At 38.4% G+C, this 27,476-nt stretch overlaps 3 protein-coding genes across 3 annotated transcripts in view; 2 read left to right on the plus strand and 1 right to left on the minus strand.

Annotated features, from left to right (window-relative positions):
* Window positions 1–5,862, plus strand: part of LOC113168652 (endophilin-A1-like) — a 29,262-nt gene extending 23,400 nt beyond the window's left edge. Inside the window, exon 9 of the mRNA XM_026369694.1 lies at window positions 103–5,862. Coding sequence (XP_026225479.1) covers window positions 103–299 — 197 coding nt within the window. The 3' untranslated portion in view covers window positions 300–5,862. The remainder of the gene's footprint in view (window positions 1–102) is intronic.
* A 2,274-nt stretch (window positions 5,863–8,136) lies between these two features.
* Window positions 8,137–17,056, plus strand: LOC113168654 (acidic leucine-rich nuclear phosphoprotein 32 family member B-like). The gene is made up of 7 exons (XM_026369695.1): window positions 8,137–8,314; window positions 10,549–10,698; window positions 10,859–10,981; window positions 11,235–11,421; window positions 13,443–13,543; window positions 14,009–14,078; window positions 15,134–17,056. The coding sequence occupies exons 1-7, from the start codon at window positions 8,261–8,263 to the stop codon at window positions 15,211–15,213; spliced, it is 765 nt and encodes a 254-aa protein (XP_026225480.1). The 5' UTR covers window positions 8,137–8,260; the 3' UTR covers window positions 15,214–17,056.
* Window positions 17,057–17,325: 269 nt separating this feature from the next.
* LOC113168351 (coronin-2B-like) lies at window positions 17,326–26,737 on the minus strand. The gene is made up of 14 exons (XM_026369369.2): window positions 26,723–26,737; window positions 25,168–25,365; window positions 23,035–23,151; window positions 22,651–22,800; window positions 20,487–20,687; window positions 20,296–20,412; window positions 19,913–20,017; window positions 19,716–19,812; window positions 19,418–19,533; window positions 19,211–19,301; window positions 18,950–19,110; window positions 17,830–17,997; window positions 17,655–17,723; window positions 17,326–17,507 (listed from the first exon to the last, which is right to left on the minus strand). The coding sequence occupies exons 1-14, from the start codon at window positions 26,735–26,737 to the stop codon at window positions 17,442–17,444; spliced, it is 1,671 nt and encodes a 556-aa protein (XP_026225154.1). The 3' UTR covers window positions 17,326–17,441.
* Window positions 26,738–27,476: the final 739 nt, after the last annotated feature.

Here is a 27,476-nt window from a genome sequence, read left to right on the forward strand (position 1 = left end):
CCATGGCGACTAGAAGTCCTAGCACTTGACTCACAGTCTCCCCCCCCAAAAAAAAACTAAATCTAAAAAGTACTTTGGATTTTTATGTTTGCCTTCTTACAGCCCCCATGGACCAGCCTTGTTGTCGAGCACTCTACGACTTTGAGCCAGAGAACGACGGTGAGCTGGGCTTCAAAGAGGGCGACATCATCACCCTGACCAATCAGATCGATGACAACTGGTACGAGGGCATGATCAACGGCCAGTCGGGCTTCTTCCCTATCAACTATGTGGATATCCTGGTGCCGCTCCCTCATTAGGTCCCGCCAATGACCTGACCATTTTCCCTGACCAATCCGAAAAAAGCCTGTATTTGCATAAACAACAAACCACGCCCTCCTTCTTCTTCTGTGCTTCTGTGCGATTCTGCTTTCACAAAATGAACTGTATTGAGAGAGGTAGGATGGTAGGACAGTGGTTAGAGGAGAAGAATCGAAGGAAAGGAGGATTTGAACACGAGAGGTGCAGAAGAGAGGGACTAAGAGTGACGACAAAGATGATCGTTTACAGCGCCGTGCTCGGCCGGGCAGCACTGGACACCAATGAGGATTTGGAGACTTACAGACAAATAAGGCACGGTGTATATGTACGTGCATGTATGTGTCTTTATGTGCATTTCAACCTGTTCTCTATTATGACCAAGCCAGCACAAATTCCTGCTTGTCAGTTAAACTGCCCAACAGCTTTTTTTTGTGATACTGTCTTCTTTCTCTCTCCTTTCTTTTCTTGCTGTCCTACTCTGAGAAATTCTGTCTTTTCTACCTTGACTTACCTTCTTGTGCTTTTTTACAGTCCTAGATTTCTCAGCAACTGTCACAGTCATCCCACTTTCTCTGTATCTTTCATCTTTCCTTCATTCCTTGGCTAGTACTGTCCTTGAGCATGGCCCTATACTGAATACAAACCTCTGACCCATCATCCAGAGCTACAGTAGGTCATCATAGCCTTATGGTTTTGTTTGAGTACTCTTTCTAAAACTTCTTGTAACATGCTCTGCCTTTCTCAGAGTCTGCATAGAATCTCAGCGCAATGGCTATATGCATGAACCAGCCAAATGTAAAAACTAAGTGGTAGAAAGATTTACTTTTTGGGAGTGCATCTTTGGAATAAAGCTGTATGTGCAATAAGTAGAAGATAATGTAGTGGTAGATGAGAACACTCCCATCTTATAAAAGGACTTAAGACTTATAAAAGGTTTAAGAGTCAGAAAACATATTCAACATGTCAATAAATGTGTGAACTAAAACACTGAAAGGGAAAAATCTGACTACATAATTTACACGACAGCAGTGACATGCTAAGAACCAGCACAGGCCAGTTGTATTAACTTCTCTCCCAGTTGGTGAACTGGTTGTAAGCCTCGGCTTATTAGAGAATGAACTGAAGAAAAGGTCTTTGTGTATACTGTCCTAACTTACTCATTCACAGTGTTTTGTGTGTACAGAACAGAGTAGATGCTTGTTGATTAGTCTTATTTGTGACTGTGAATGCATGCTGGCTGTTTCCAAATTTCCCATGTTTTATACAGTACACTATCATCATTGACCCTAACTGATAAAACCCAATTGCTTCCAATGTTAAAACTGGTCATGGTTCACTGCCTTCCAAAAGGACACATCAGTTGTTGACAGTCAGTTGTCATGTGCTGTGATTACTTCTGGGAAAACACACACAGGTTGATCACTTCTACCACTTTAATTTCCAGTTGTCTGTTCACCAGCTGTACTTTGTCAGGTTAGATTATTTAATGATCTTTAGCGCCAGCAGGATAATATACATTTTCTGGGGCATTGTGCAATATTTCCAATGCCCCGAACTCGACTAAACACTGTAGAACAGAAGATTTTTTAGATCTCTAATGCTTTACGACCTTTTGAACATTCCAGTACCTTTCTGAACACAGACCTAGTCTATTGAATTTTTTAGACTCTGAACCTCAGAAATCTTGATCTCAGTATTTTACTAGCCCTTAAAACGTCGTAGAACCCTGACAGCATTCCCACAGGATGATCTAGAAACAGTTCCATTATCTATCTCTGGATATTACAAATGTTGTATGTTGAAACGTTGAAAGTATTCTAAAACATATGGCGGAGCACTCGACATTGTGTAGAAATAACGCGAGTTAGAGATCGGCAATAGATAGTTGTTTCCTCTAAACAGTGGTTGGTTTAGTAATTAAAATTACACTTGAATATTCCAAATATTTCAGTATTGGTGGTAACTATTAGCTGTGCTAGTTCCCTAGAGTGTGTATGGGATACGAGATAAAGTGGGACTTGTACAAAACCTGTAACCACCAAAAACCTTTGTGTATCGTATGTATCAGCGTTATTCCTTCTAGAGCACTAATACGTTTTTTATGAAATAATTGACTTAAGTGTTTTTTTTTTTCTTTATAACTCAACTATGTAACACTAAAAGCAGATTAAATAAATTACAGCTTACAAAACTAGCTTGAATGATAATGGAAACCACAAGTTCATGCAGAAACCTTTTTTCTTTTAATGTCAGAATATTACTTGTTTTTATCTGGCAGGCCTTGACACTTGTTGAGTGTTGGTAGCTACAGGACAAGTTAACAGGAGGTTTCTAAAACAGAACCTCTGGTAGACATGTTCTATCTCTGTCTGGTGCGCAAATCAAGCTAAAGTGAGTTAGCCTGCCTTGATAGGATTCATATTGTCATTTACTATGCTAACATTTTAAAAATTAAATCTGTAATCAACACGGTTAGATAAGTAATACCTAGACTATATTGTTTACTTTAAAAGCTTAGGGTTTTCCTATCCAGGCATTACTTATTATGTCCTCAAACATCAACAGGCATCTGTGCTAGCACAGCTAATGCTAACATGCCAGAAGTGGCTAACCAGCTAGCCTTTCAATTCACATTCCCCTACTTGTGCTCTGGTGATGCAGCTGAAAACTTAAAAGTAAAGTATTTTGTGCCTGAATACTGAATACCTCATCCTAAATGTAACATATTCTGTTATTTTATTCAGAATATTTGATTATATTTTTGGAATATATCATCAAAATGGTAGTTTGCATTATTTTTGTTACATCTTTGGCTATTCCCTATTGCTTAGTAACTATTGTAATATTTTGCAATTATTATTGTAATATTCTACAGTAATCGCCTTTTTGCTTCCATTAGCAAAGGATTTAAGGGCATTAACAGGCCCACATGAAAATATATACACTTTTGCTGTTCTGTTTAAACCAATATATTTGATTCTGTAGGCCTATTTCTATTTACATTGGCAAAATGCATCCTTTTAGACCAAAACTCAAACAAGGCAATGTACACGATACTGTATAAGCAAACGTAATTTTTTCCCATTAGCTGATTTGTATTTGAGATGTTCTCATTTCTCTCTGACCCAAACGTTTTACTACTAATCTATCACTGCTGGGTGCAAAGAAAGTGATTATAAGTACCTAGTTTCAAATCAAGAAAGGTGCCTCCAAAAACAACAAATAACATATAGGCATGGGGTATTAAAGTATTCCTTTCAGAATTTCTAAAGTATCTATTGGTGTTTAAAAGATATTGTGTGGACTACTTCATTTTTGTTGGTCTGAAGATGTATTTTGAATATGTGTACTCTGTTAAAACACAACCCTGTGGTGATGTCAAGGTGTCAGGACACTGCCGTTTGCTAAGCCAAGACAGACAGTCCATTAAATACATTAAATATGTATATGTTATCTAGAAATGAGACAGTCGTCCAGTATGTTTTGTGTTTCTTAAGCTATAGTTCAGGGCCATAAAATGGGTAGTAGTGATAGTAATAATTTATCAGGTTGTCAGCAGAGGAAAAATATTTTATAAGATTTTTTGTTTGCAGGTTGCAGGATGGGTAAGTTACTGTTGTAGATTACTGAAAGCTATAATAGTCTGGGCACAAATAGAAATGCTAAAAACTGTCAATAAACATTCAATACCAAGGCAATAAATTATGATATAACAATAATACTAATGTTTCAATAAGAGGAAGTGATGGTTCTGAAAGTAAATATCTATCTATCTTAAGATTTGACATCTTCTCTTGCAAAAACACATGTGATGGCAATAGAAACACTGCAATCACAAATGAAGCTAAGCTGGGTAATACTTTCTCTCTTGGTCTTTCTGCCACAAACCTGCTTTTCTGTAACAGATAGTTGGAAAAAAAGAGAAGGTGGGGTTGGGGCACAACTGTGTTCAGTGTTTTTCTTTAGGTTTCTTTTGTTTTTGTCTGAAACCTGAGGTTCTGAGCCTGTTGTGGAAAGTCTGTGAGCTGCATGCAACTGATCTGCTTTACTGCTGTCTGCTATTTGAGATGGTTTAAAAAAAAAAAAAAAAAAGTATATTGGGGAAATATTTGTCCTGCTGGCTTTTTTCTCACGCTGCAGTGAGCCTACAATATTCTTCATTTTCCACATACCTTCTTTTTCTGACTCGCTTAAGCTATATTTGTATAGAACTCTTTCAAATTAAAAAGTGCTTTAAAAGTTTTTTTAAAATTTAATTTCATAAGTTTTTATTTATTTTCACACCTCGTCAGAATTCTTTGTTGCTCCTGTCTTTTCCACTGATTTGCCCTTTATGGCGACATGTATTCTAACCTCAATGAGGGACTTGTACAGTGTTACTCTCCATTTTCACTTTTCACCTTAGCAACAGTCAGACCTCAGCCACATTATCTGCCTGAGGACAATTTCCACACTGCTCTCAGACTGACAGACCAAGCATAGACTGCAGACTGGAGCTTCAGCTCGCCAGACTTTACCTCAGAGGCATAACAGCTCTGAAAGCAGAAATACTCTCACAGGTTTGGCTAGAGTCTGTCTGACTTTATGTTGAGGTGCCAATTAATACATTACTGTTTTCTTTCTCATGTGGAAAATCTGAAACACAAGAAACCTGTCCTAATTATAAAACTTTGTATTTACTATTTTAGAGATATGTTAAGAGTCTCATGGTCTTTGTAAATTTATGAATTGAACTGAATATTTAATGGAGTTTTGCTAAATTGAATGAGCTATTTAGCACTGATAACCCGTTAATAAAACTGTAAATCACAAGCAACATGTATAAACTACATATTGTGGTTTTACAGTACATTACAAGCTGGGCGGCTTCTTGGCTAGCACAACAAAGGTATTCGTTTTTTTTTTTTTAGCTTATTTAATTATGGCAAACTTCTGATGCTTCAAGATGGTGGATGAATTAGAAAACAGAGACTGTGATTAATGTTTTGTTTATATTTTTAACTGTTAATTGGCACTGAAATTACGACTTTTAGCCCCAACTCTTAGATTTCACTCAACCAATGAGATTATTTCTTTCTCTGCTCGATCTTCAGTCTGAAGAACCCTGATCTTTGGGGTGTGGTAATGTGTCCTTGGTCTGACCTGTGACTGTGTTACATACTTTTTGCCTTGTGGCTGTAAAAAAAATAGCCTATGGAACATAGTGTCTTCTGGTGAGCTACATGTGTGTATGTGAGTATATACACACCTTGTTGCTATATATATGTAATGTATGTATTCATTTGGTTATTTATTTATTTATTTATTTATTTATTCCTGCGTCCTATTTATTAGTTCAGCAGCTGTGGCGTATTTGATGATTGTCAATACATTGATGTATGATGTGGAGGAGGTGAAGGACAAGGTAGGGGTGAAGGAATTATTGGGATTTGGGTGGGCGGGTTGTGGTTAATGGAAAAACCTAGCTGTGATACTAACTAACTGTTGCTCTCCTCGTATTGGACGATGATATAATCTAAGACCACCGTATGTATAACTGCTTGTTGTGAAGATGAACTACAATGTAATGACAATAAAGAAATAACACTAATATGACACACGGCACACAACAAGAGTCCAATCTGTTTTTCACAGCAGTTAACACAATATGACCAACTGTATGTGGGCATTTTAGTATTAGAGGTTCCCCCTTGTGAAGATGAGGGCCCTGGGAAAAGGTACAGTAATGAAGTACAGTAGTGATATTTTAATCTTCACAATTTATTCAGAGATATCAATAATATTTAAGAATATTTCTCTTGAAAATATTTTAGATGTGGAGGCTTTTATTTTGAAATTTTGCACATTCTGTTTTATTATTATCGTCATCTTTGTTACCCGCTTACAGTTAATTGATTCAGTTACTTGTAAATAAATAAAGTTTCCATTTTGAGTCTTTAATAAATATTAAGTGTAAGTATTAAAATTTTGATATAATGAAGTTCTACATTCTTTCAACATATTGTTAATTTTACAGTATTTCAATTTAGGTTTTACATATCTTAAAACTTATATGTGTGTTTATTAGGTATGCCCACTAACTAACACATGCTAAACCAACCATCACACAATACATCTTTGTTCTCAAATGTGATATTGTGGATATTTTGAAAGCTGTACTTTGTGCTGCTGTTAAATATTATTGTGTTGCACTGTCAGGTGCTACTATTTGGCTAAATAAGTTAACCCATTATTGATACAACAGAAACTGAACATCACCTATAAAAAGGAGGAAACAAAGTGTATGTAAGCTACTGGCTATTGGTGCTAACAAGTTAACCATTAACAACAGTATTTGTTCTTCCATTTATTTATTCTTTGCATGATCTGTCTGATGCTTACAGTATTTAGATACATGATTTCTCTCAGCCTCCTATAAAGATGAACTAAGGATATAATTACATGGTGCTCAGCTAATCCACTTGCAGCTGGTGCAGAATTGTCATTATTATGATTATTACAATTAAATTATGAAGTACCTGCACTGTGAATTATTTGATGCTGGTTCAGATATCCCTGCAGCTTTAAACCTACCTTGGGTAGTTGTAGTGGTTTCTGGCAAGTTTTATTTCACAAAGAAAATACATGCTGGGAAATTTGTTAATGCTGTGAGATGTACCCTGATTTCTGTGTGCAGACTCCTTTAATATATCATTTATAGTCATATATTTATATATATTTAAAATGTGATAGGACATTTTGTGAGATAAGCTATAACTGTAACTGAACGCAGCCTTCTACTGTTTTTGTGTAATGTGCTTGAATGACCGCTGGCGGCGCCCTGGAGCGTGTTTACCTCCTGCTGCCTGTTTCCCTCCTTTTACAGATCGACATCAGATGCTTTCAAGTGCTCCTCTGAAAGTCGAACTTTGTATAGACCCAGCTGTTTATAGCTGTAATAAAAAACATAGTGTGCAACACGATGAAAATAGAAACCTTATAGTTTAATCAATATCTGCAATCAAGCATGTTGGAAAATATTACAATATTACAATTTTCTATTTAATAGAGTTGTTTATGAATATGTAATACAAAAAGACGAATTGTGCTGCATTTGGTTAGTTCAAATATATTTCTAAACATAAATTATCGTTTTTTTAATAGGTTTTAATATGTGTTGTGCTAAGCTGTGATATTTTCGAGGGTCAATAAAGGCAGCAAACAGCATGACCCACTTTTCACCCACTGAGTCTGCAGGAACGTTTCACGCTCTAATAAGTTGGACGGAATAAAATAGATAGGTACCGGAAGTAGAATGTAATTCCTTCAAAATTATTGTATAGAGAGAAACCACGCATAATAATAAAAAGACCTACAACTGAATTTATTTGGGCCATAAGAAACCTGAGACGTGTAGAGTGTGATTTTAAATAGCACGAGTTTAAGAAAGATTACATTTTACTATACTGTGTTTTTATTGTACTGTTCACTGTGACTCCTTTTTATGTCTGCTTTAAAAAAAAGTTATAACTACAAAAACTTGAAACCTACTTACTTACAAAATTGACTTTAGTATAATTCGCTTATAACAATATAAATATTTAAGCTATGCAGCGCATTTCGAGTAAGTAGGACAAATCATTAATCAATCTAAACAAACAAATTAATTAATTAATTAATTACTCTCAAGTATCAATTAATTAAAGAAACTAAAGCTATAAAACATAAACCGTATTGATGCCATTGTAGTTTAAGTGATGTTCAAATCCAGCTTTAAACGCGTGTTCTACGCACTTGTTGTATTTCCGCTTTTGTTAAAGTTTTATTTTGAAGGCCGTGCCCGGAAGTCGCACGCTTTTATCGTGGCTAGCTTCACACTGGTTCCGCGTGTTGATACTGAAGAGAGGGTCGAGAAGAAACTAGTGTGTGTTTTTCTTTTTTGCGCTGCACAAACACGAAACTCAGGCCACAACCAGACGAAATGGACATGAAGAAGAGGGTCTCCTTAGAGCTGAGGCACAGGTCGCCGACAGAGGTGAGTTGAACCCACGTTTGTTTAGTTTTATCGGAGACGCTGCGGTGTAAACTTGACCGGCCGGAGGAGGAGGAGGGGTGGCGAGCACATGGCGACGTCTGCAGGTCCCGAAAAGTGCCCAAATATCTGTTTGCTCCTCACAACTTGGCTCAAAGCTGCTATAAACTGTGGGCTGATGTTTAGTTACTCAACAGCTACATTTACATATTTAACTCACTTCCGGAGGCCAAAGTTTATTCCTACGGTCGTTTAAGCTCCTGTACACAGTCCGGCTACGCAGCTGTTTATCGATATTTGTACTTAATTCGCTCTTATTTCACTTATTATTATTATTATTATTATCACTTTGTGATATTATCTCTCACTAACATCTTGCGCCAAACGACTCTTACATGCGCCTCCTGGCCGGGCACTGAAACGCATATCCGTGTCTCACGGGCCTGGCTAATGTCTGGAGCCGCATTATTTTTAAGTTATATGCGGATTATATTTACAGTGTATATAGTCGTGAATATTAACATTCATCAAAATAAATTAGTGTAGCTACTTTGATTAATAAATATAGCTGGTGTAGGGGTGTATTTGTATAATTAGTGGCCCGTTACGTTAGCAAAAATGACTCGTCACGATGTTTTATCGTTTCAGCAGGAAATAAATATTTCTCCACTTACATGTTAGTGTTGATAAAATATTCATATATGCATCTAAAAACTCAAAACTTATGTTTAAACAGCTCCGCAACCGTCCGCTTTTGTTTTAATATTACATCAGCGATATTATCGCAGCTACAGGTATTAGCCGGAGCCCGTTTCCCTAACGTGCTATGGGCGCGCAGCCAACGGCGTGTTAGCGCTAACTCGCTAAAGTGGCTACGTCGTATGTTCTGGTTTCGCCAAACCCGCCTGGTCTACGACCTCAACCCGCTATAAACCGGTCCGATCCGAGTCGGGATGAGTTGTGGGGCCATCGGGTGGGATAATAAAGCAGAGACCAGCGGCGGGACGGTTACCAGAGTCCTAGCAAGTGGGCTAGCTTAGCATCATCACGTGTGTAGGGAGTTTATAAACAGACGGTCCGGGACCCGTCCCAACATGAAACTGTGCAGGACTCCTTCACTGCGAGGACGCCTCCTGTGCTGTGGCCTAATGTTAGGTTTCATGGCTTGTTTTGCACAAACATCAGTCCAAAAATACAGGATTTATCATTAAATATGACTCAGAAAGTAGCTATTAATCAATACTGCACTGTAAGATAAATCTAAATAAATAGAGAGTGTCATTTAATAAATGGTGCCAAAATATTGACTCTCATTTAAAAGCAGATTTGATTAAGTAGGTGAAGTTATAATATAGCAACAGTTAAACAGGTTGACCCTCTTTCGTGTTTCACACACTTTGGGAAAATACCTTCATTTCTTAGTCTTTTATCTACCAACTGCCATAAATGTGGTTTTCACCTCTCGTCATCTTGCCCATTGAAAGTGAGTTGCTGAACAAAACTCCGCCTTTATCTCCAAACTGCACGGCTCGTAAGTCAAAAACGACTGTTTAAATTAGTCATAATTAAACAAGACATCGAGGATTAGTCATTTTAACACAGAACTCAAGTATCAGCAGTAAAACAATAACAGCTGCAGCTTAATCTTTAAAACGTGGAAATGATTCATTTAAACTTTGTTACATAAAATCTTCCCAGCGTGCCGTTGTTGATGCTTCACCACTGTGACAGTGCAGCCAGATCATGGGTCACCAAGAGTTTATAGTTCTTTTTTTTGTGTGTTTTTTTTAGCCAGAAACACATGAAAAACAGTACTATTAGAAGTGATGGTGAGTAAAAATTGGAAAATAAATGTCATTCATATAAAAAAAGAAATCCAAGTTTCACTTTACTACTGAATAAGGTTAACAACTTTCACTCCCTGGCCCAGTAGCGACCATTCAGAGATAATGCATTGCGAAACTCTAAGGGTTTTGTCCAGCAGATGTCGCCATTTTGTTCTCGGTTGAAACATTACAGCTTCGAAACCCTTTGTTTTATTCATCAGTACTGTGGAGCTTTTAATGTTCCCCCTATCTTAAGTCATGCGTAGAGTTGAGTTGTGCTGCTGTATCTTGTTTTCAATGGTAATCTTTTCTTTTTCATTTTTTGGTGCCTTATTGTATCTGTTACCGATTTCCAACCGTGATAAATTAATAAAGTCACCAGACTAACTCCACCCGGTTTGTTTTTCTCAGGTCACAGAGTTGGTTCTGGACAACTGTCGCTCCAGTGAGGGAAAGATCGAAGGCATCACAGAAGAGTTCTCCAATCTGGAGCTGCTGAGTCTCATCAATGTCGGCCTGACCAGTGTAGCAGACATCCCCAAACTGGGCAAACTCAAAAAGGTAAGAGACTCAAACATGTGTAAGACCCAGTTAATAAACATTTAGACGAACTGGACAAAAAATAAAATTTAAACATTGTTATGTACATTACACATTGTACTGATTGTCTTAAATATACATAACTTCAACAACTAACTGATCAATTGTTCTCCGTCTGCAGTTGGAGCTGAGTGACAACAGGATATCAGGGGGTCTGGAGGTCCTGGCAGAGCGCCTGGTGAACCTAACGCACCTTAACCTCAGTGGGAACAAGTTCAAAGACATCAGCACCCTGGAGCCCCTGGTGGGTTGAGTTAGGATTAAAAGTACAACACATGACACTAGTTCTGTTCCTGAATGCCTGAATACACTCTGTACCATTGTTTTCATTAATAATTAATGTGTTGTTGTTTTCAGTTCCTAAAACTAGCATCTCAATGCTTAAGTACAGTTCTTGTTTTAATTATTTTAAACATTAATAAATGAATAAACTATAATTCAGTAAAATTTTTTAACTGACAGACCAGGTGTATAATCACATCTGTTGTTCTTCTCAGAAAAAGTTGCCCCAGCTAAAGAGTCTTGACCTGTTTAACTGCGAGGTGACCAACCTGGCCGACTACAGAGAGTCCATCTTCAAGCTCCTGCCCCAGCTCACCTACCTGGACGGCTACGACATCGATGACTGCGAGGCGTCCGACTCTGACGGAGAGGGAGACGGAGTCGAGGACGAGGATGAGGAAGGTGAGCGCTCAGTGTCAGGGATACAGCAGGACCAACTGATGCCTGTAAAACCTGCTTAATACTTATTTGATTTACTCTGTGGCTCTGCTTGAGTACTGTTACTGTTCGTTCACTCTACACTGTAACGCACGGAGAGCTGAAACCTAGTAATGGATAAACAGAAACAGGACTTTCTTAGCTGTGTGTTTATTCAATACTGGTAATAAGTAAATGTACAGTTATGTCCATAAATAATGTAACAAACTACAAATTTGTTCTTTTGAACTTGTCCTCTGAACACCACCACATTAAATTTAAAATAAAAGCCTCAAGATGTGAGTGAAGACAATTTTATCTTTAGTTCAATGACACAAAACTATGGCACCAACCATTCAGGAATTGCAGCCATTTTCATACACACTGCCCCATTTTTCATCTTTAATAATGCAACAAACAGCTGACAAGCAGTTGCATGACCAGGTGTGTCCTGTTCCCCTGTTACTTCACGGCGTATCGAGCAGACAAAAGAACTGGAGGCGGTTCTGAGTGTTGCATTTGCATGTGGTAGCTTTTCACTGGAACTCTGGAACATGAGTCCAAATATCTGGAGGTTGGGATTAAAACGTTTCACTACTCATCCAAGTAGCTCCAACTATCTTCAGAATCTACTTGAATGAGTAGTGAAAAGTTTGGACCTAACAAGATGGAAGTCCAGTTGGCATGACTCAACTTCCAGATAACTTCACATGGACAACTGAGAATCTTTACCGACAGATCAGTCCGAATAGGTGTGTATGCAAGTGAAATTCAGTTAATTCAGCTGACAACACAACAAATCTATCAGAGAGTGAGCAGGAACATCGGGAGTGGCCAGTACAACCGTTTGGAAAAAACAAACTAGCAGCTCAGTAACAGCAAAAGACCTGGAGGACCATGAATGACCACAAATTTCTGTCCATGGTGAAGAACTTTATGAAAGAGGCTTAACACCGAGGTGAAAAACACTGGTAGCGCTCAAGAACAGAAGGGCCACAAAAAAAAGATATACCCAGTTCTGGAATAAGATTATTTGAACTGGAGAAATCAAGATAAACTATCAAGATGATGAAAAGAGAAACGTATGGAAGAAAAAAGGATCATCAAAGGATCGTCAAACATGCCGGAGGCAGTGTTGTGATATGGGCTTATATGGCCTGTGTCATTGGTGTTTGCTGAAGACCTGACTGCCGAGTATCAGGATGAATTCTGAAGTATAATAACTCATATTCAGCCAAAAGCTGCTTCATATTGCAGAAGAACAAACTACCCAAAGGTTTCTCAAGACAAAGAAATGGGATATCCTTCACTGGGCAAGTCGGTCACCTGATCGCAACCCAACAGAGCGGCTTTTCACTTAGTGAAGATGAGACTGAAGGCAGAAAGATCCGCAAAGAGGCAGCAACTGAAGGCATCTGCAAAGCATCTTCAGAAAGGAAACTCAGAATTTGGTCGTGTCTGTGGATTGCACACTTTGACTTTGTCATTGACTGCAAAGGATTTTCAACCCGTTATTAAAGGAGCCTCCTAAAGGGACTGTTTGAATAAAATCAGCTGTAATTCCTGAATCATTAATGTTACAGTTTTGTCTCATCCCTTGAACTGAACCTGAAAGTCTTGACTAAGTGTAAATGTTGAGTGTTTCATTTCAATTTCGATTTTGTAATGTACGGACAACAAAATCCAAAAAGACTTATATTTGTTCCACTTATGGACCTAACAGTGACATCATAACCGTCAACTTTAATGCACTGTATGTATGTTTTCTGTTTCGTTTCGTCATAACAAACACTGAAAATTCAACCACTAATCGTTTGGCCGGTGGTTCGATCCCCTGCTCCATCTGCGTGTGTAAATGGGAGAACAAGAAGCAAAGTGGTGGACATTTTAATAGAAAAATTTGCAATTGCAGTTAATTTATTTTATAAGTTGGGATGTTAGAAAACACTATTATACAAAAAAAATTGTTTAAATACATAATGTATAATTTTTTATTTGTGTTCCAGAGGGTGAGTCAGAGGACTTCGAGGAGGAGGAAGAGGAGGATGAAGAGGACGTAGTGGCTGAAGATGACGACGACGATGATGAAGACAGCGGAGATGACGAGGTAACGCTTCAAGTAGAAACATCAAAATCCAACAAACTTTTTATATTTTTATTGAGATACATTTATAATATTATGTAATAGAATAATTTGGTCTTTTAAACATATTTTTGCAGATTTAATGTTACTTCATTGCAGTAACTGTAGTATATCTAGTCTTTATACATTCTCTGTATCTTATTTTATAATACTTATTGTGGGAGAGAGATATTTTATTTGATCCCAAACTTACCCACAAGGGGGGAAAAAAACAAATATGGGAAGTGTACTAACTTGTATTATTGCAGAATCGAACTGTGTAGTGTTTGTGTTGTTCCAGCAGAGGGTGCTCGTTAAGTTAAAATAATTACCAATGTTTGTTAATGGTGTTTGTGTCTAATCAGCAAATCTGAGATCAGGTTTAGAGTTCAGATTTATGCACGAGTCTTGCAGCAGAAACCTCTTATTAAACGATATTTCTCTCTGCAGGATGGAGAGGTGAATGGAGATGTGGACAGTGAGGAAGATGAAGAGGACGAAGATGATGAGGATGATGACGGTCAGTAGCAGTTTGTCTCCTTGGTGTCTGCCTCCTGTATCAGATGTGTCCAGACTTATTGGTGTATTTTACATTTTATCATATAGTTTTATTGTTGTTATCATGTTCAGAGTTTAGAGAAAGTTCCTGATATTTACTAGGACTATAACACAATAATGCAAATACTCTGCCTGACCAAAGAAAAATGACCACCTTGATTTAACTAAGCAAATAGATAAGAGCCTCCCACTGGAAAATAACTCCATGGATGGTTATGTTTCAGCTGGCAACAGGTTATTTAACCTGAACTGACGAAGTGAGTAGCTTCTCATTTCTTAAATATCCTGTGGTCGAGGAAAAGATGTTAATTTGTTTCAGAAGGGTAAAATTAATGGCATGAATCAAACAAAGAAAACATCTCAGGAGATTGATGAAACTACTAAAACTGGGTTAAGAACTGTCCAGTGGAAGGTTATGTGGTCTGATGAATCCAGATTTATCCTGTTCCAGAGTGATGGGAGCATCAGGGTAAGAAGAGAGGGGGGTGAAGTGTTGCACCCGTCATGCCCAGTGCCTACTCTACAAGCCTGTGGGGGCAGTGCTATGATCTGGGGTTGCTGCAGTACAATACAAAATCTAATGCAATTCTGCACTAAAATAAATGTTGTGACACGCCATGGCGCATTGAAAGCTTCTGCATGCATGCCGCAATCAAAGCTAAAGGAGAGTCAAACTAAATATTAGTGTGTAGTTTTTTTTGGACTGGCAGTGTATTTTAGTAATTAATTATTTAGTGACAGGGTATCTGCAGAACTTAAAGTCTGTTATCTTCAGTTTTGTTCACAAATGTTCTTTGGAGGCTTAAGTTAAATTATATATTTGCTGATTATCTGGATTGTGTGTTATGATGACTTAGTAGTTACTGTTATTTATCTTTCATACTTTTCTAGTTATGACAGTGGACATGTTTTAAATGTCAGTCTATGTGTGATATTGGCTTTATCAAGCTGATAAATCCTTTGGGTTGATATTTGACTTTTTTTCTGCTGACATTAAACCAATCGTCTCCTCTACAGATGAGGGCTCGTCTCCAGCCAAAGGAGAGAAGAGGAAGAGGGATCCTGACGATGAGGACGACGATGAAGATGATGAATGAGGTCCCGCAGAGACCCCGCAAACCCCTCTGACCTCTCGCCCGGTGACACTCACACCCCCCCCCACTCCTTGTAACCCTCCCCATTGACCGACTCCTGGGCTGCGTCCCATTTCTGACACTGGTCTCTCCCTCTGCGCTCTTGTCAGCTCCTTTCTCACAGACTGGACAACTTCCATTGACTTCATTAACGTCATTTTTAACGTTTTTTTTTTTTTTTTTTTTTTTTTTCTTTGTCTTTTTTTTGTTCCCACAAGTTTGGTCCCAGTCCTCAGTTTTCTTTTTAACCATATTTCCACCACTTAATATATCTTAAGTGTATCTTAATAGCTGGCACCATTCACTTCTACTGATGGGCAGAGACCATGATTCATAATAAACTACAGATTACATGATCTAGTAATAATGTTAATGCGATACATGTTCTACAAACCCTCCGACAATTATATTCAATATAATCAACATTTTCTGGAATCTGTGTGTTGGCAGCGCATGTTTGTGAACTCAGGAATAACATGTGACAACTTTAAAAGATTTGATATCTGCCACTTATTGTCTTTGAATTGTTAGAAAACTGTGAAAATGCCTGTTACAGTTTCTCAGCCTTATTTTCAGATGACTTTTGTTTAACCAAAATCCAAAGACAATCAGTAAAATATCATATATGGCAAAAAATGGTCACATTTTAGTAGCTGAAATCCGAGGAAAATGACTGAGACCCTCACTTGATCGTCACAGTAAACTATCTGTTGACTAACTTAAAATCAAATTAAGTGACGATTCCAGTTGTCCAGGACATTAAACCTGACAATATGAAGTTATACATCTTCTCATTGTTTAATAGAAAATAAGGCAAGATGTCACCCGGTAGTGACTCTGATGTGGGTAAAAGCAAATTTAACAAACCGTCGCTTAAATTTGATTTTCCAATACACAACTTAACACAGTCAGTTTAATAATTTTTGTTAAAACCTGGCTGAAACTTGGTTTTGTCTGGTGACCTGCTGCGTTTAGAAAGATGTTTGTCTCTATAGAAAACACCAGAAAAGCACATTATGGGAATTCCTACTCCGTTAACAACAAGTAAACTAATCACCAGTCGTAAGAAGCTCAAAATCAAAGCACCCAAGCTGAGAGTCAGCTGAAGTCCAGTTTGTAAAGATACATTTTCTGAACTGATTTTTTTTTTTTTTTTTTTTTTTTTTCCAATTCTTTTAAGTTTCTGATCTTTTCCTCTGAACAAAGGATTCTCATTAAAATCACATTTTTGTAATGTTCAGTTTAGATAACATACCGTGTGTGGGGGGAAAACAAATCTTTTACCAGAGGACAAATTTAAAACTAATCGTGTTTAGGAGACAGAACAAGCGCACATGAGGGAGCTAACGGCACCTTTGGGATGCAAAGGAAAACAAACCCTCAGAGTCCTCCTTTCCCATCATCTGTGACATCATTACTCTGGGACTGAACAAGCAGCTCTGATGTCATCACTGTGCACCCACAAAGCCCAGTGATGTCAACAACAGACAGTCAAACTTGGCAGACATCCCGGATCCCCCTCCTTCCCCCATTAAAACCCTGTACCTTCCCGTTCCCCCGAGGCCGAGCGCGCTCAGGGCAAACCCTATTCTCTTTTTTTGCCAACAGAGCTTTTTAAATGAAATATTTTTTCAAGGAAGTTGTTTTTGTTTAATGTTGTGTGGCTGTTTGAGGACACTCTCTCTCTCTTCTTCTCTCTATGCCTCTTTTTTGTTTCTCTCCTGAGAGATCAAGTTGTTCCTTCACCGTTATACTGACTGGTAGAGTTTGTGCTTCTTTTTTTTTTTTTTTTTTTTTTTTTTTTTTACTTTCTGTAAGTTAAAGTAAAAACAAACAAAAAAACATACAAAAAGGACATTGTAAATAAAATCTTAACATTTTCCTTCTGGTGTTTCCTCTGTGGACTTTTGTTTCCCTTTAACCACTTCCATCCATGAATATATGGATGATATGGAATATAGAGCTCGGTTGAAACTCGACTATTAAAATGACATTGTGCATTGTGTTTAAAAAAAAAAGAGACAGGTGTAACATATAAAGTATAAATTTAACAGGTTAAATAGGATTTTTGTTTTCTTCACATTACTCATAGATCTTTTAAGTCTTTTTAATATTCTGACTGTTCATTTAGCAAAAAGTCAAGAACACTGAAATTATCAAGTACTGACAACTGTTAACTCTGATTGGTTTATTTAGAAAGTTGCCCTCATGTAGTTTCTGGTGTTTTTGATCTCCAGCTCCAGTTGATTGATCCTCACCTGCAGAACAGAAACAACCAGAATCACTTTGATTTGCTAAAATACTTAAAACTTATATTATTGTTTGGCTATGCAGTTTGTTAGGATGTTATCTGTTTAACTTTCAATATAGAAGATGATATACTCTGAAGATGTTTGAATACTAACTTCTTTCTGGTTGAGCTCTTCCCTCAGGCCTCTAATCTCGTCTTGCTGCCAGTAAAATGCTTGAAGGAGCTAAAAGAAAAAGAAAATTGATGTTTAACTGATGGCAGACGAGGACAAAGGGTGGAGAAACTCTGGCCAGAACATTAGCAGACACTAATCACTACTCCTGCTTCACCTCGCTCTCTGTTGTCGGTGGTGGTCTCTCTGCAGGTTCGCAGCAGTGTGGGGTGCAGCAGTACGTCCACAGAGGGATGTGGGTCTCATCTGGCTGCCACACTGACAGATCACTCAAGTCTCTGGGGTATTTGGCGTCCTGGTAGGCCAGCTGCTCTTTAATGAAAGCCTACATTGTACCCACAAAGTATTCACTGTATGTTACAGGCCAATTCCAAATTTGAATTCATTATTTTCCTCAATTCGAGAAATAATAGCCCTTAATCACAAAGTGAAAGACTTGTTTGTTTAAAGTCTTTGCAATTTTATAAAAAAAAACAACAACAGAAAAACATGTATAAAAGTATTCACAGTCCCAAAATTGAATTCTGTCCTGTTTTCACTGATCATCTTTGAGATGTTTAGCCAACTTGATTGGAGTCCGTCTGTTGGACATGGGTAAGGCTACAAACAAAGCTGTGCAGCATTGAAGGTTCAGCTCATCATGCTGTGGGGATGTTTTTCAGTGTCAGGAACTGGCAGACAAGTCAGAATCGAGGGAAAGATCATTGCGGCAATGTACAGAGACATCCTTGGTTAAAACCTGTTCCAGAGAGCTCTGGACCTAAGACTGGGGCGACGGTTCATCTTTCAACAGGACAGCAAACATAAGCACACAGCCAAGATAACAAAGTGGCTATGGGACAACTCTGTGAATGTCCTTGAGTGGCCCAGCCACAGTCCAGACTTAGACCTGATTGAACATCTCTGGAAACATCTAAAAATGGCTGTACACCAACACTCCCAATCTAACCTGATAAAGCTTCAGAGGTACTGCAAAGAGGAATGGGAGAATCTGCCCAGAAATGGGTGCCAAGCTTGTAGCATCATACTCAAAAAGACTTGAAGCTTTAATTGGTGCTAAAGGTGGTTTAACAAACTATTGAGCAAAGGCTGTGAATACTGATGTACATGTGATTTTTAAATAAATTTGCAAAGATTTCAAACTTCTTTAACTTTCTGGGTGAACTGTAAAGAGGTGGTCAGACACATTTTTCTTAAACTGAATTTACTACCAAAAATCTAAAACTCTTAATTTTTTCAATGACTCAGATCATAGTTAGACATTTACTGTGCTCTACCTCCTCCATAAGGACCATGTTTGACCTAGTCACTGCACCAACAGCTGGGCACATCTGGAACCTCGAGGAGCTCAGCTGTCTCACAACCCCTTTCTCAGCAGAGGTTTCTGGGTACGGGTTTGTTACTTCAGTCCCAGGCTTCAGGGACATCAGCATTGGTCCTGGTGAAGAGATGTAAGAGACAAGAAAATGTCACACTGTATCTGCATCTACAGCCTCTGTCAGCTGTTCATTCTGGCATTCTGGTTCAAAGACACTTACCCCTGTTCATCCCCGACAGCCACTCTTGAACCGTCATGGCAGCCTGGTTTCCAGTTGTCAATGGATACAGGTCCTCTTGGAAAATTCCTGACTGCAAAGACATACACCACAACCTGTCTTGTTGCCCCTCCTTGACTTTGAAAAGAGCTTTCTCTTTCTCTATCTACAAATTATTACATGCAAGTGAGATAAATATATATTCCTGACGTCTTTCCGTGGCACGATCATCGACAGTGGTTCCACCAGGTCTTTGACAGCGATCAGTCGATAAAATCGGAAAACCTCACAGGCGTTCACATCCAGTCCCCGTTTTGGCATCACCCCTGCAGTGAGATGTAAAGTTGATGTCATTTGTCTCCCAAAGATGTTGGTCTTTGAGTGTCTGAAATACACCGATCTAGCATTGTAGCTGATATGATGCAGTTCGACACTTTTTAAAAATCATAGCATGTACAGGAATTTGAGAATTGGTTTGGTATTTTGCATATTTGAGTGTTGATCTCACCCAGTCCTTTCTGTGGCAGCGGTGACCTGCACTCCATCAGGAAGTTGATGTAAGGTTTCTCAGCGCTCAGCTCATAGCACCTGATGTTCCCATCACCCTGGAGCACACGAATGCAACAGGACACTTTACCTCAGTCAAAGTCACAAACATCTGTGTGTGAGTACATGCAATCGTTTTGTTTATGTTTGTTACTGTACTTTTCCAGCCAAATAGAGCATGTGTGTGTCTGGGTCGTAGAATGGGAAGAGAACTCCTGCAGACCCGTCCAAGTCTTCTTCATAGAGAGGCTCAGATAAGTCGTCCTGCAAACAGACGCACATAGACAGACTGACAAGGAGATACAAAGCGCAGAAGATATTTATTATATGTTGATAAAATGCTTTCATTTCGAAGAATTAAGCTAATTTATCTGGACTGGACTAAATTATGTGGTTTTCTTGACTATGCCTGATTTAGCAAATCCTCCTCAGTTTTGTGCCTCATTATTTTTAAACATTTTCAATGGATGTTAAAGAAGATGAGTTTAATCAGTGTTTAATGCATACATTATGTAACAATAAAACCAAACTGTGTCTCTCACAGGGTCCCAGAGGACGATCTGTCTGTGGTTCCAGGGCGAGCTGCCTGTGGAAAGCAGCATTTTCAACCCTCCAGTGTATAAGACCTTACTGGCCCTGTGTGACTTACTGCTGGACACCTGCAGGAACAGTAGTGCCATTATTAAAATTTTTGTTTTCTGTTGAGGACACGCAAACACTTCAGAAAACACACCTGCAAGATTTTTCCTGTTCGTGGGTCCAGGACTCTAATCCGTCTGTCTTTGGATGTGACTGCCAGCCTGCTGCCATCATAGCTGAAGCTGACAGAAAATAACAGCATCTCTGAGGGGTAACGACAGTGGATGGGCATCAGAACAACCCGGACCGGGTACCGGATTACTGCACCTTCCTGGGACACATCCCAGAGCAGAACCTGGGACAAAATTAACCAAAGTCACAAATCTCTTGGACCGTGAGTTAACACACTGAAACACAGATTAATTAAATCAGTCTTAACCAATATAATAAAGAATGAAAATACTTTACTATATATATATATATATATATACATATATAATATGCTTTATTAATTGAAGAGGGGATAATATGCTTTTAATACTAACAGTCAAATAACATTTTAGCCCTTACGAGTGAGCTTCTGCTTATTGTTTAGTGCTTTTGCTATTTGGGTTGGCTATCTTAGCATGTTTAGCATAAAAATGTTTTTATTAAAAAAGGCGACAGAGGTGACCACTAGTTATGAATACTAATATACATATACAATAATACAGCTGGTGCCTAGCAATTAAGCAGCTAAAGAGACAAATATGAATGTAACTCAATGTGGTAAAATGTCTCAGTTTAACATAAAGTAGGTGAGTTCACTTTACATTTGTTAGCAAAATGGATCTCAGTGAAGCATTACATACACAGTGCCTATAAAAAGTATTCACCCCCTTGGAAGTTTCATTCTTTTATTGACATTATAAATCAATCATGGTCAATAAAAGTTGCCAACTTTGACAAAAAAAATCCGAAAAATAACTCATTAATGTTAAAGTGAAAACAGTTTTCTACAAAGTAATGTCAATTAAATACAAATATGTAAGGTGAATCGGTGAGTGCATTAATATTCACCCCCCTTAAAATGACTGACCTTATTAGATCATTGAAAAGCATAAGTCAGGGGATGGATACAAAAGGCCCTGAACATCCCCTGGCGTTCAGTGAAATCCATCATCAAGAAATTATAGAAATATGGCACATGTCTAAATCTGCCTAGAACGGGCCGTCCACACAAACTGAGTGACCATGCAAGAAGGAGACTAGTGAGAGGGGCCAGTAATACACCGATGATTACTCTGAGGGAGTTGCAAGCTTCAGCAACTGAAATAGAAGAGACTGTACATACAACTGTTGACCGGGTTCTTCACCCGTCAAAGCTTTATGGGAGCGTGGCCACAGTGGAAGAAGACTCATGAATTCATGAATTGAGTAGGCATGTGAAAGACTCCATGGTCCAGTGGAAGAGAGTTCTTTGGTCTGATGGGACCAAAATGACTTTTTGTCCATCAGACTAGATGTTATGTTTGGAGCACACCAAACACTGCACATCACCACAAACACACTGTGAAACACGGTGGTGGCAGCATCATGCTGTGGAGATGCTTCTCAGCAGCCGGCCCTGGATGGCTTGTTAAGGTAGAGGGTAAGATGAATGCAGCAAAATATAGGACAATCCTGGAGGACAATCTTATTCAGTCGGCAAGACAACTACTGCTTGGGACAAGATTTGTTTTCCAGCAAGACATTGACCCGAAGCATACAGGAAGCTACACAGAAATAGTTTACCTACAACAAGGTGAATGTTCTGGAGTGGCTGAGTCAAAGCCCAGACCTCAATCCTAAAAAAATTGTGGATGTACTAGAAAAGGGCTGTTCACACCCTATCCCCATGCAGCCTGACAGAGCTTGAGCAGTTTTGTAAAGAAGACTGGTAGAAAATTCCAGTGTCCAGATTTGCAAGCATAATTGACACCTGTCCATGCAGACTCGATGCTGTGATTGCAGCCGAAGGTGCGTCTACTAAATACTGATGCAAACTCTGACTGCACATTATATATTTTTGTCATTACTTTGTGGAAACCTGTTTTACTTAAATTAAGGAGGTATATTTCCTTTTTTTTTTTTTTTTTTTTTTTGTCAAAGTTGCCAACTTTTATTGACTGTGATTGATTTATAATGTCAATAAAAGGATGCAACATCCAAGAGGATGAATACTTCTAATAGGTACTCTATGTGGTTGTATGCTAGGTTACCAGACGTGTTGTAATTCAAAATTAAATTAAATGTAATGTGTTTGACTGATGCTGACACTGACCAGTGAGGCTCCTGACCTTGTAGTCGTAGGCGGAGCTAAGCAGCAGGTTCTCAGCGGTTGGGTGCCACTCGATAAGCCCCACCCTCCTGGAATGACCGATCAGAGTCTTCCTGGCTTTAGTTAGGTTCTGCTGGACACCACAGACCGGGATGTCCCAGATCTTCACCTAGTCCAAATTATTTGATTGACTCAAATTTAGGCAGTATGAGACGATTGATTATACATTGTTATACATCAAAACTTAATTGATGGCCAGAGGGAAAATACCAACCCAAAGAGTTCAAAGTAAAACCTTCATTTCTAATTTCTCTGAAAATAAGTCATTCTTTACAATTAGGACCTTTGCTGAAGCAAGAGATCTCTGCATAAAGACACACAAAGAAAACGAGGTAGAACGTACAGTACAATCCTCTGAGCAGGAGGCGATGCAGTGGTCGTCAAACGGGTTCCACTTGACATCCAAGACTCTACCGTTGTGACCGCACACCCTCGGGTGTTGAGGGTCCACCCTCCCTGTCTGCGAGTGAAAAAGAGCATAAAACCATTTTACCCGCCAGGTCTCACGGGCATTTTAAAATGATGATTAACACTCTATTGCTTTCATATAAATGAAAAATAGATCATTAGTACTGTATAACAGCTGATCTGTGAGAGGGTAGAAAGTGCATAAACTGCCAAATTTGTGTGAATATACTGCAAATAGAAGTGTGCATGCGGTGAATAATTATTATTTAATGTTAACCTTTTTCATTGTGTGCTAAATGTATGAAAATTATGTTAAATGCTCCAGCAAAAAACATTTACAACTTCATATTTATCTTCCATAGGTAAAATATCCAGAAATTACAAACAATAGAACAAAACATATTTTTACAGTAAATTGGTTGATCGTTAATATACACATGTAGACACAATTGTTGGTACCCTTGGGTTAAAGAAAAAAGAACACAAAGGTCACTGAAATAACTTAAGACTAACAAAAGTAATAATAATAAGTTAAGTTTACAGAAAATTAATTCTTTTGAGTTATGGTTCAACGGAGGATTTGGGAAAACAAACTAATGACACTGGCCTGGACACAAATAATGTTACTCCTAGAAAAGATGTTATTATTATCGTAATTAGCATCATAGGTTTATTCAAACTTGTAATGAGTCAGTCTGTCTAAATAAAGGGTGAAAAGTGGTCACTGTGCTGTTTGGTATCATGGTGTGTACTACACTAAACGTGGACCACAGAAAACTAACAAACATGTTAAATCTGTATGTTCCTGTGACTATAGTAGCACATATTACTCAGAAGTTTAATGTCCATGGGACTGTAGCCAACCACCCAGGACGTGGCCATAAGAGGAAAATACAAATGGTAACTAAAGAATCCAGAAAAACTTCCATAGTGATTAGAAGTGAAATCCAAGTTCAAGATCAAACCATCAGTCACTGTTTAAGCCAAAGTGGACTTAATAGAAGGCACGCCAGGAGGACTCTACTGATGAAAGCAAATCATGAAAAAATAGAACATGCATATTGACAAAACAACAAAGCTTCTGGGAGAATGTCCTTTGGACAGATGAGACTTTTGAAACTTTTTGGAAAGTCACAACAGCTCTATGTTCACAGATGCCAAAATGAAGCATACAAAGAAAAGTACACTGTACCTACTGTGAAACACGGAGGAGGCCTGGTTATGTTCTGGGGCTGCTTTGCTCCATCTGGCACAGGGTGTCTTAAATGTGCACAGGGTACAATGAAATCTCAAGACTTTTAGGGCATTCTTGAGCAAAACATGCTGCCCAGAGTCAGAAAGCTTGGTCTTTGTCACAGGTCATAGTCCTCCAACAGGATAATGACCCAAAACACAGCTAAAAACAACCAAGAATGGATAAGAGCAAATCACTGGATTATTCTGAAGTGACCTTCTATGAATCCTGATCTAAATCATAGTGAACATCTGTGGAAAGAGCTAAAACATGCAGTCTGGAGAAGGCACCCTTCAAACCTGAGACAACTGGCATAGTTAATACCCGTTGACAGGTGCAGAAGTCTCATTGAGAGTTACAGAAATCGCTTGATTGTAGTGATTGCTTCAAAAGGTTGTGCCAACAAAATGTTAAGGGGACCATAATTTTTGTCCAGGCCAGTTTCATTAGTTTGTTTTAAAAAAATTCTGTTGAACCAAAACTAAAAAGCAATGTGTGATTTTCATTGGTTAATTTTTTTGTGGGCCTTAGTGGGCTTTTTTGTTCTTTAGTACCGGACCAACAGTACAGTGCGAATGTATCTTACTACTTTAGTAAGAAGTAAAAAGTACTTGAAATTGGCTTTTCTTTTTTTTTTTTCATTTTCTACATTTTTGTTTTTCAGTCAGTAAATGTATTTTGATAATTAAATAATAATCAATAATAATAAAAAAATTTAAACTTGTATATGTTTATTATGTGAAACGTCTGTATTGCATTTTAAAAAGTACTACATAACTTTGTAACTTTTGTGCTCGTCAGGTTGAAAGTGATGAAAGTTTTAAAACAACATACATGATGGATGGGCAGGACTATAAAGGAGCCGCCCCCAGCGCACTCTGTCACCACGGCGATGAAGCAGGGATTGGCTGAGCAGTAGTGGTTGTCATGGACGCTGCGTGTGATTGGCACCCCATCATAACTGTGCTCCTTGGTGGCTGGTTTTCCGAAGACGTGTCGAAACTTGGAGCAGAAAGACGAACGCCACGACATCTGGACGGGAAAGACCAAGTGTAAAGGTTTTTAAAACTTTGTTTAACACCAATAAAACAATAACTAAATTCTTATATTTAAAACACTTTAATTGAACTTACGGGTGGAAAACATGACGCGTAGAAAAGTGGAAAATGTGAGAGGCAGGCTAACATAATCTCATAATAGTGTTGTGGAAATTGAGCAGCTGCATTATCTGGTCTAATCAATAATGTAATCAGTCATTATTGGCTTTCATAATCTTATCAATAATAAATCGTTTTCTTCAATAACTGAACTTCTTAATGATTCATAAACTGATAAAGGCTGAACAACTTGTCCAGAACAGCTTGCTTGTGTTATTAAAGATTCATAAGTTGCATACACATGTTGTTACAAATTGTCTCTGACCTTTGGCCTTTGACTAGAAAAGATCACCTTACTTTAGAGGGATGTAGGGCCAGGGAGAAAAAGAAGAGAGGGCGTCTCCAGAGCTCATTGATTTCACATTATAGCTTGTTTGATTTGAGAGTAAAACTGTAACTCAGTATAAAGCAGGGTTAACACAGCTTCACATGATTCACCTGTGCTGATTTTACCTGAAATATTGATCTAAAGCTACAGGAGAACAATGTAAACCTGCTTCAACAAAATCCTTTCTGTTGATGTTTCTAATCCACTATTGGCAAATGTCTCACTCTCTTTTATTTGCTTCCTGAAAACCTGTGCAGAGACTGAGGTGTCAGGGAAGGTGTTTTGGAAGAGTTGAAACTTGAACCACAACTGAACAGCAGATGTTCCAACCACTCTTACAGATGTGTTTGCAAAAGTGTACTGTACTAGACGCATGACGTTAATACCTGACTACTGCGGCATGCTGGAAAGTTCCAGCACACTGTAACTGTGAAGAAACAAGTAGCTGGTCACGCTTGATTTTGTCTTCCTCTTCAGCCTCTTTTTAAATTTACTTATTGTACAGATGATGGTGATGAAATTAATCCCAACAAGCAATAGCTGCTTTGATGGCTGCAGCTGAATTCAGACTTGACAGACTTGTAACTTGAATTTGCTCCACAGAGCTCACATGGCGCTTTCTTATAATATTGACCTTTTCTTTAAGTCACCGATTCTCTTTTCACTTGATTTAAAGATTTATCATGTTATCATTTTACTGTGTACTTACACTTCACTGTTTATGAACCAGTTCGGACAACAATTTCCCTTGATTTTATGAAAATGAGATAAAGAAGAAGCAGCTTGTTGGTCTTGGTGAAGTAGTTGAATGATTTTCTGCGGCCTCTCAACTTTTCACTGTATAATAAAAGCATACAATTTCCCAAACAATTCATATAAATGAGATAACAGGATTTTATTTTACCTCGGTTACAGTCATGTAGGAATCACTGAGCCCTCAGGTAAACTTGTGCTATTACAGCTAAACTGTTACTAAGACTAACACTGCTGAAAGTACTTTTACCTATTACTACAGTTAATATTACTTTTCTGCTGGAAGGCTGTGAAGCATCCTGCTGACTTCTGACTGCAGCCACCTCTAGGCTGGTTTCTGCATGTGTGTGTCTGTGTCCCCTCCTGATCCATGACGTCTAACCTCTGCTTCCACATTAGCCCAGTTATTCATGCACGACTGCACGCTCACAAACGCCCCTCTACATTTGATACTACTGCTGAATTTGCACACACACACGCACACACATTTACACAAAGAAGCAGCTCCATGCACCAAGACAGTGGTTTTTATCAATCTGCTGCAGTTGGTGATTAAAGTGAAAGCCAACAGTAATATAACTAATTAAAGAGCAAAGATATATTTCTCCTGAAGAGTCCGATCATCTGCAGCTGAAGCTGTTTACAATACTTATACATACCTATAAATAGAATACTTTATTTAAAAGGAGAAAAGGATTTACCTGATATTAAACTAGCTAGAAGCATCACAAGCAGACCACAGGTGTTCACCTTCAAAATAAAAGTCACAGAAGATTCCTGTTTGGCCACAGTGGAGCGTTTACTTCCAAATTAAAAGCCCTCAGATCTGAGCATTGCAAAAAAGTGTAATAGTGTAACAGATTTTCAAAATAAAAAACATGTGCAGGAAGTTACCAGGATGCTCT

This window comes from Anabas testudineus, chromosome 18, assembly GCF_900324465.2.
Source record: "Anabas testudineus chromosome 18, fAnaTes1.2, whole genome shotgun sequence".
Lineage (NCBI taxonomy): Eukaryota > Metazoa > Chordata > Actinopteri > Anabantiformes > Anabantidae > Anabas > Anabas testudineus.

Excerpts from the sequence above, each read along its gene's own strand:
- LOC113168351 (XM_026369369.2), bottom strand. Across the intron at positions 19,302-19,417 it reads TGATCGTGCCACGGAAAGAC|TCAGGAATTTTCCAAGAGGA; the intron begins GTCAGGAATATA and ends ATGTCTTTGCAG. Across the intron at positions 17,724-17,829 it reads CACCGACAACAGAGAGCGAG|CTCCTTCAAGCATTTTACTG; the intron begins GTGAAGCAGGAG and ends TTTTTCTTTTAG.
- LOC113168654 (XM_026369695.1), top strand. The coding sequence starts at position 8,261 with ATGGACATGAAGAAGAGGGTCTCCTTAGAGCTGAGGCACAGGTCGCCG. Across the intron at positions 10,699-10,858 it reads AACTGGGCAAACTCAAAAAG|TTGGAGCTGAGTGACAACAG; the intron begins GTAAGAGACTCA and ends CTCCGTCTGCAG. Across the intron at positions 14,079-15,133 it reads AGATGATGAGGATGATGACG|ATGAGGGCTCGTCTCCAGCC; the intron begins GTCAGTAGCAGT and ends TCTCCTCTACAG.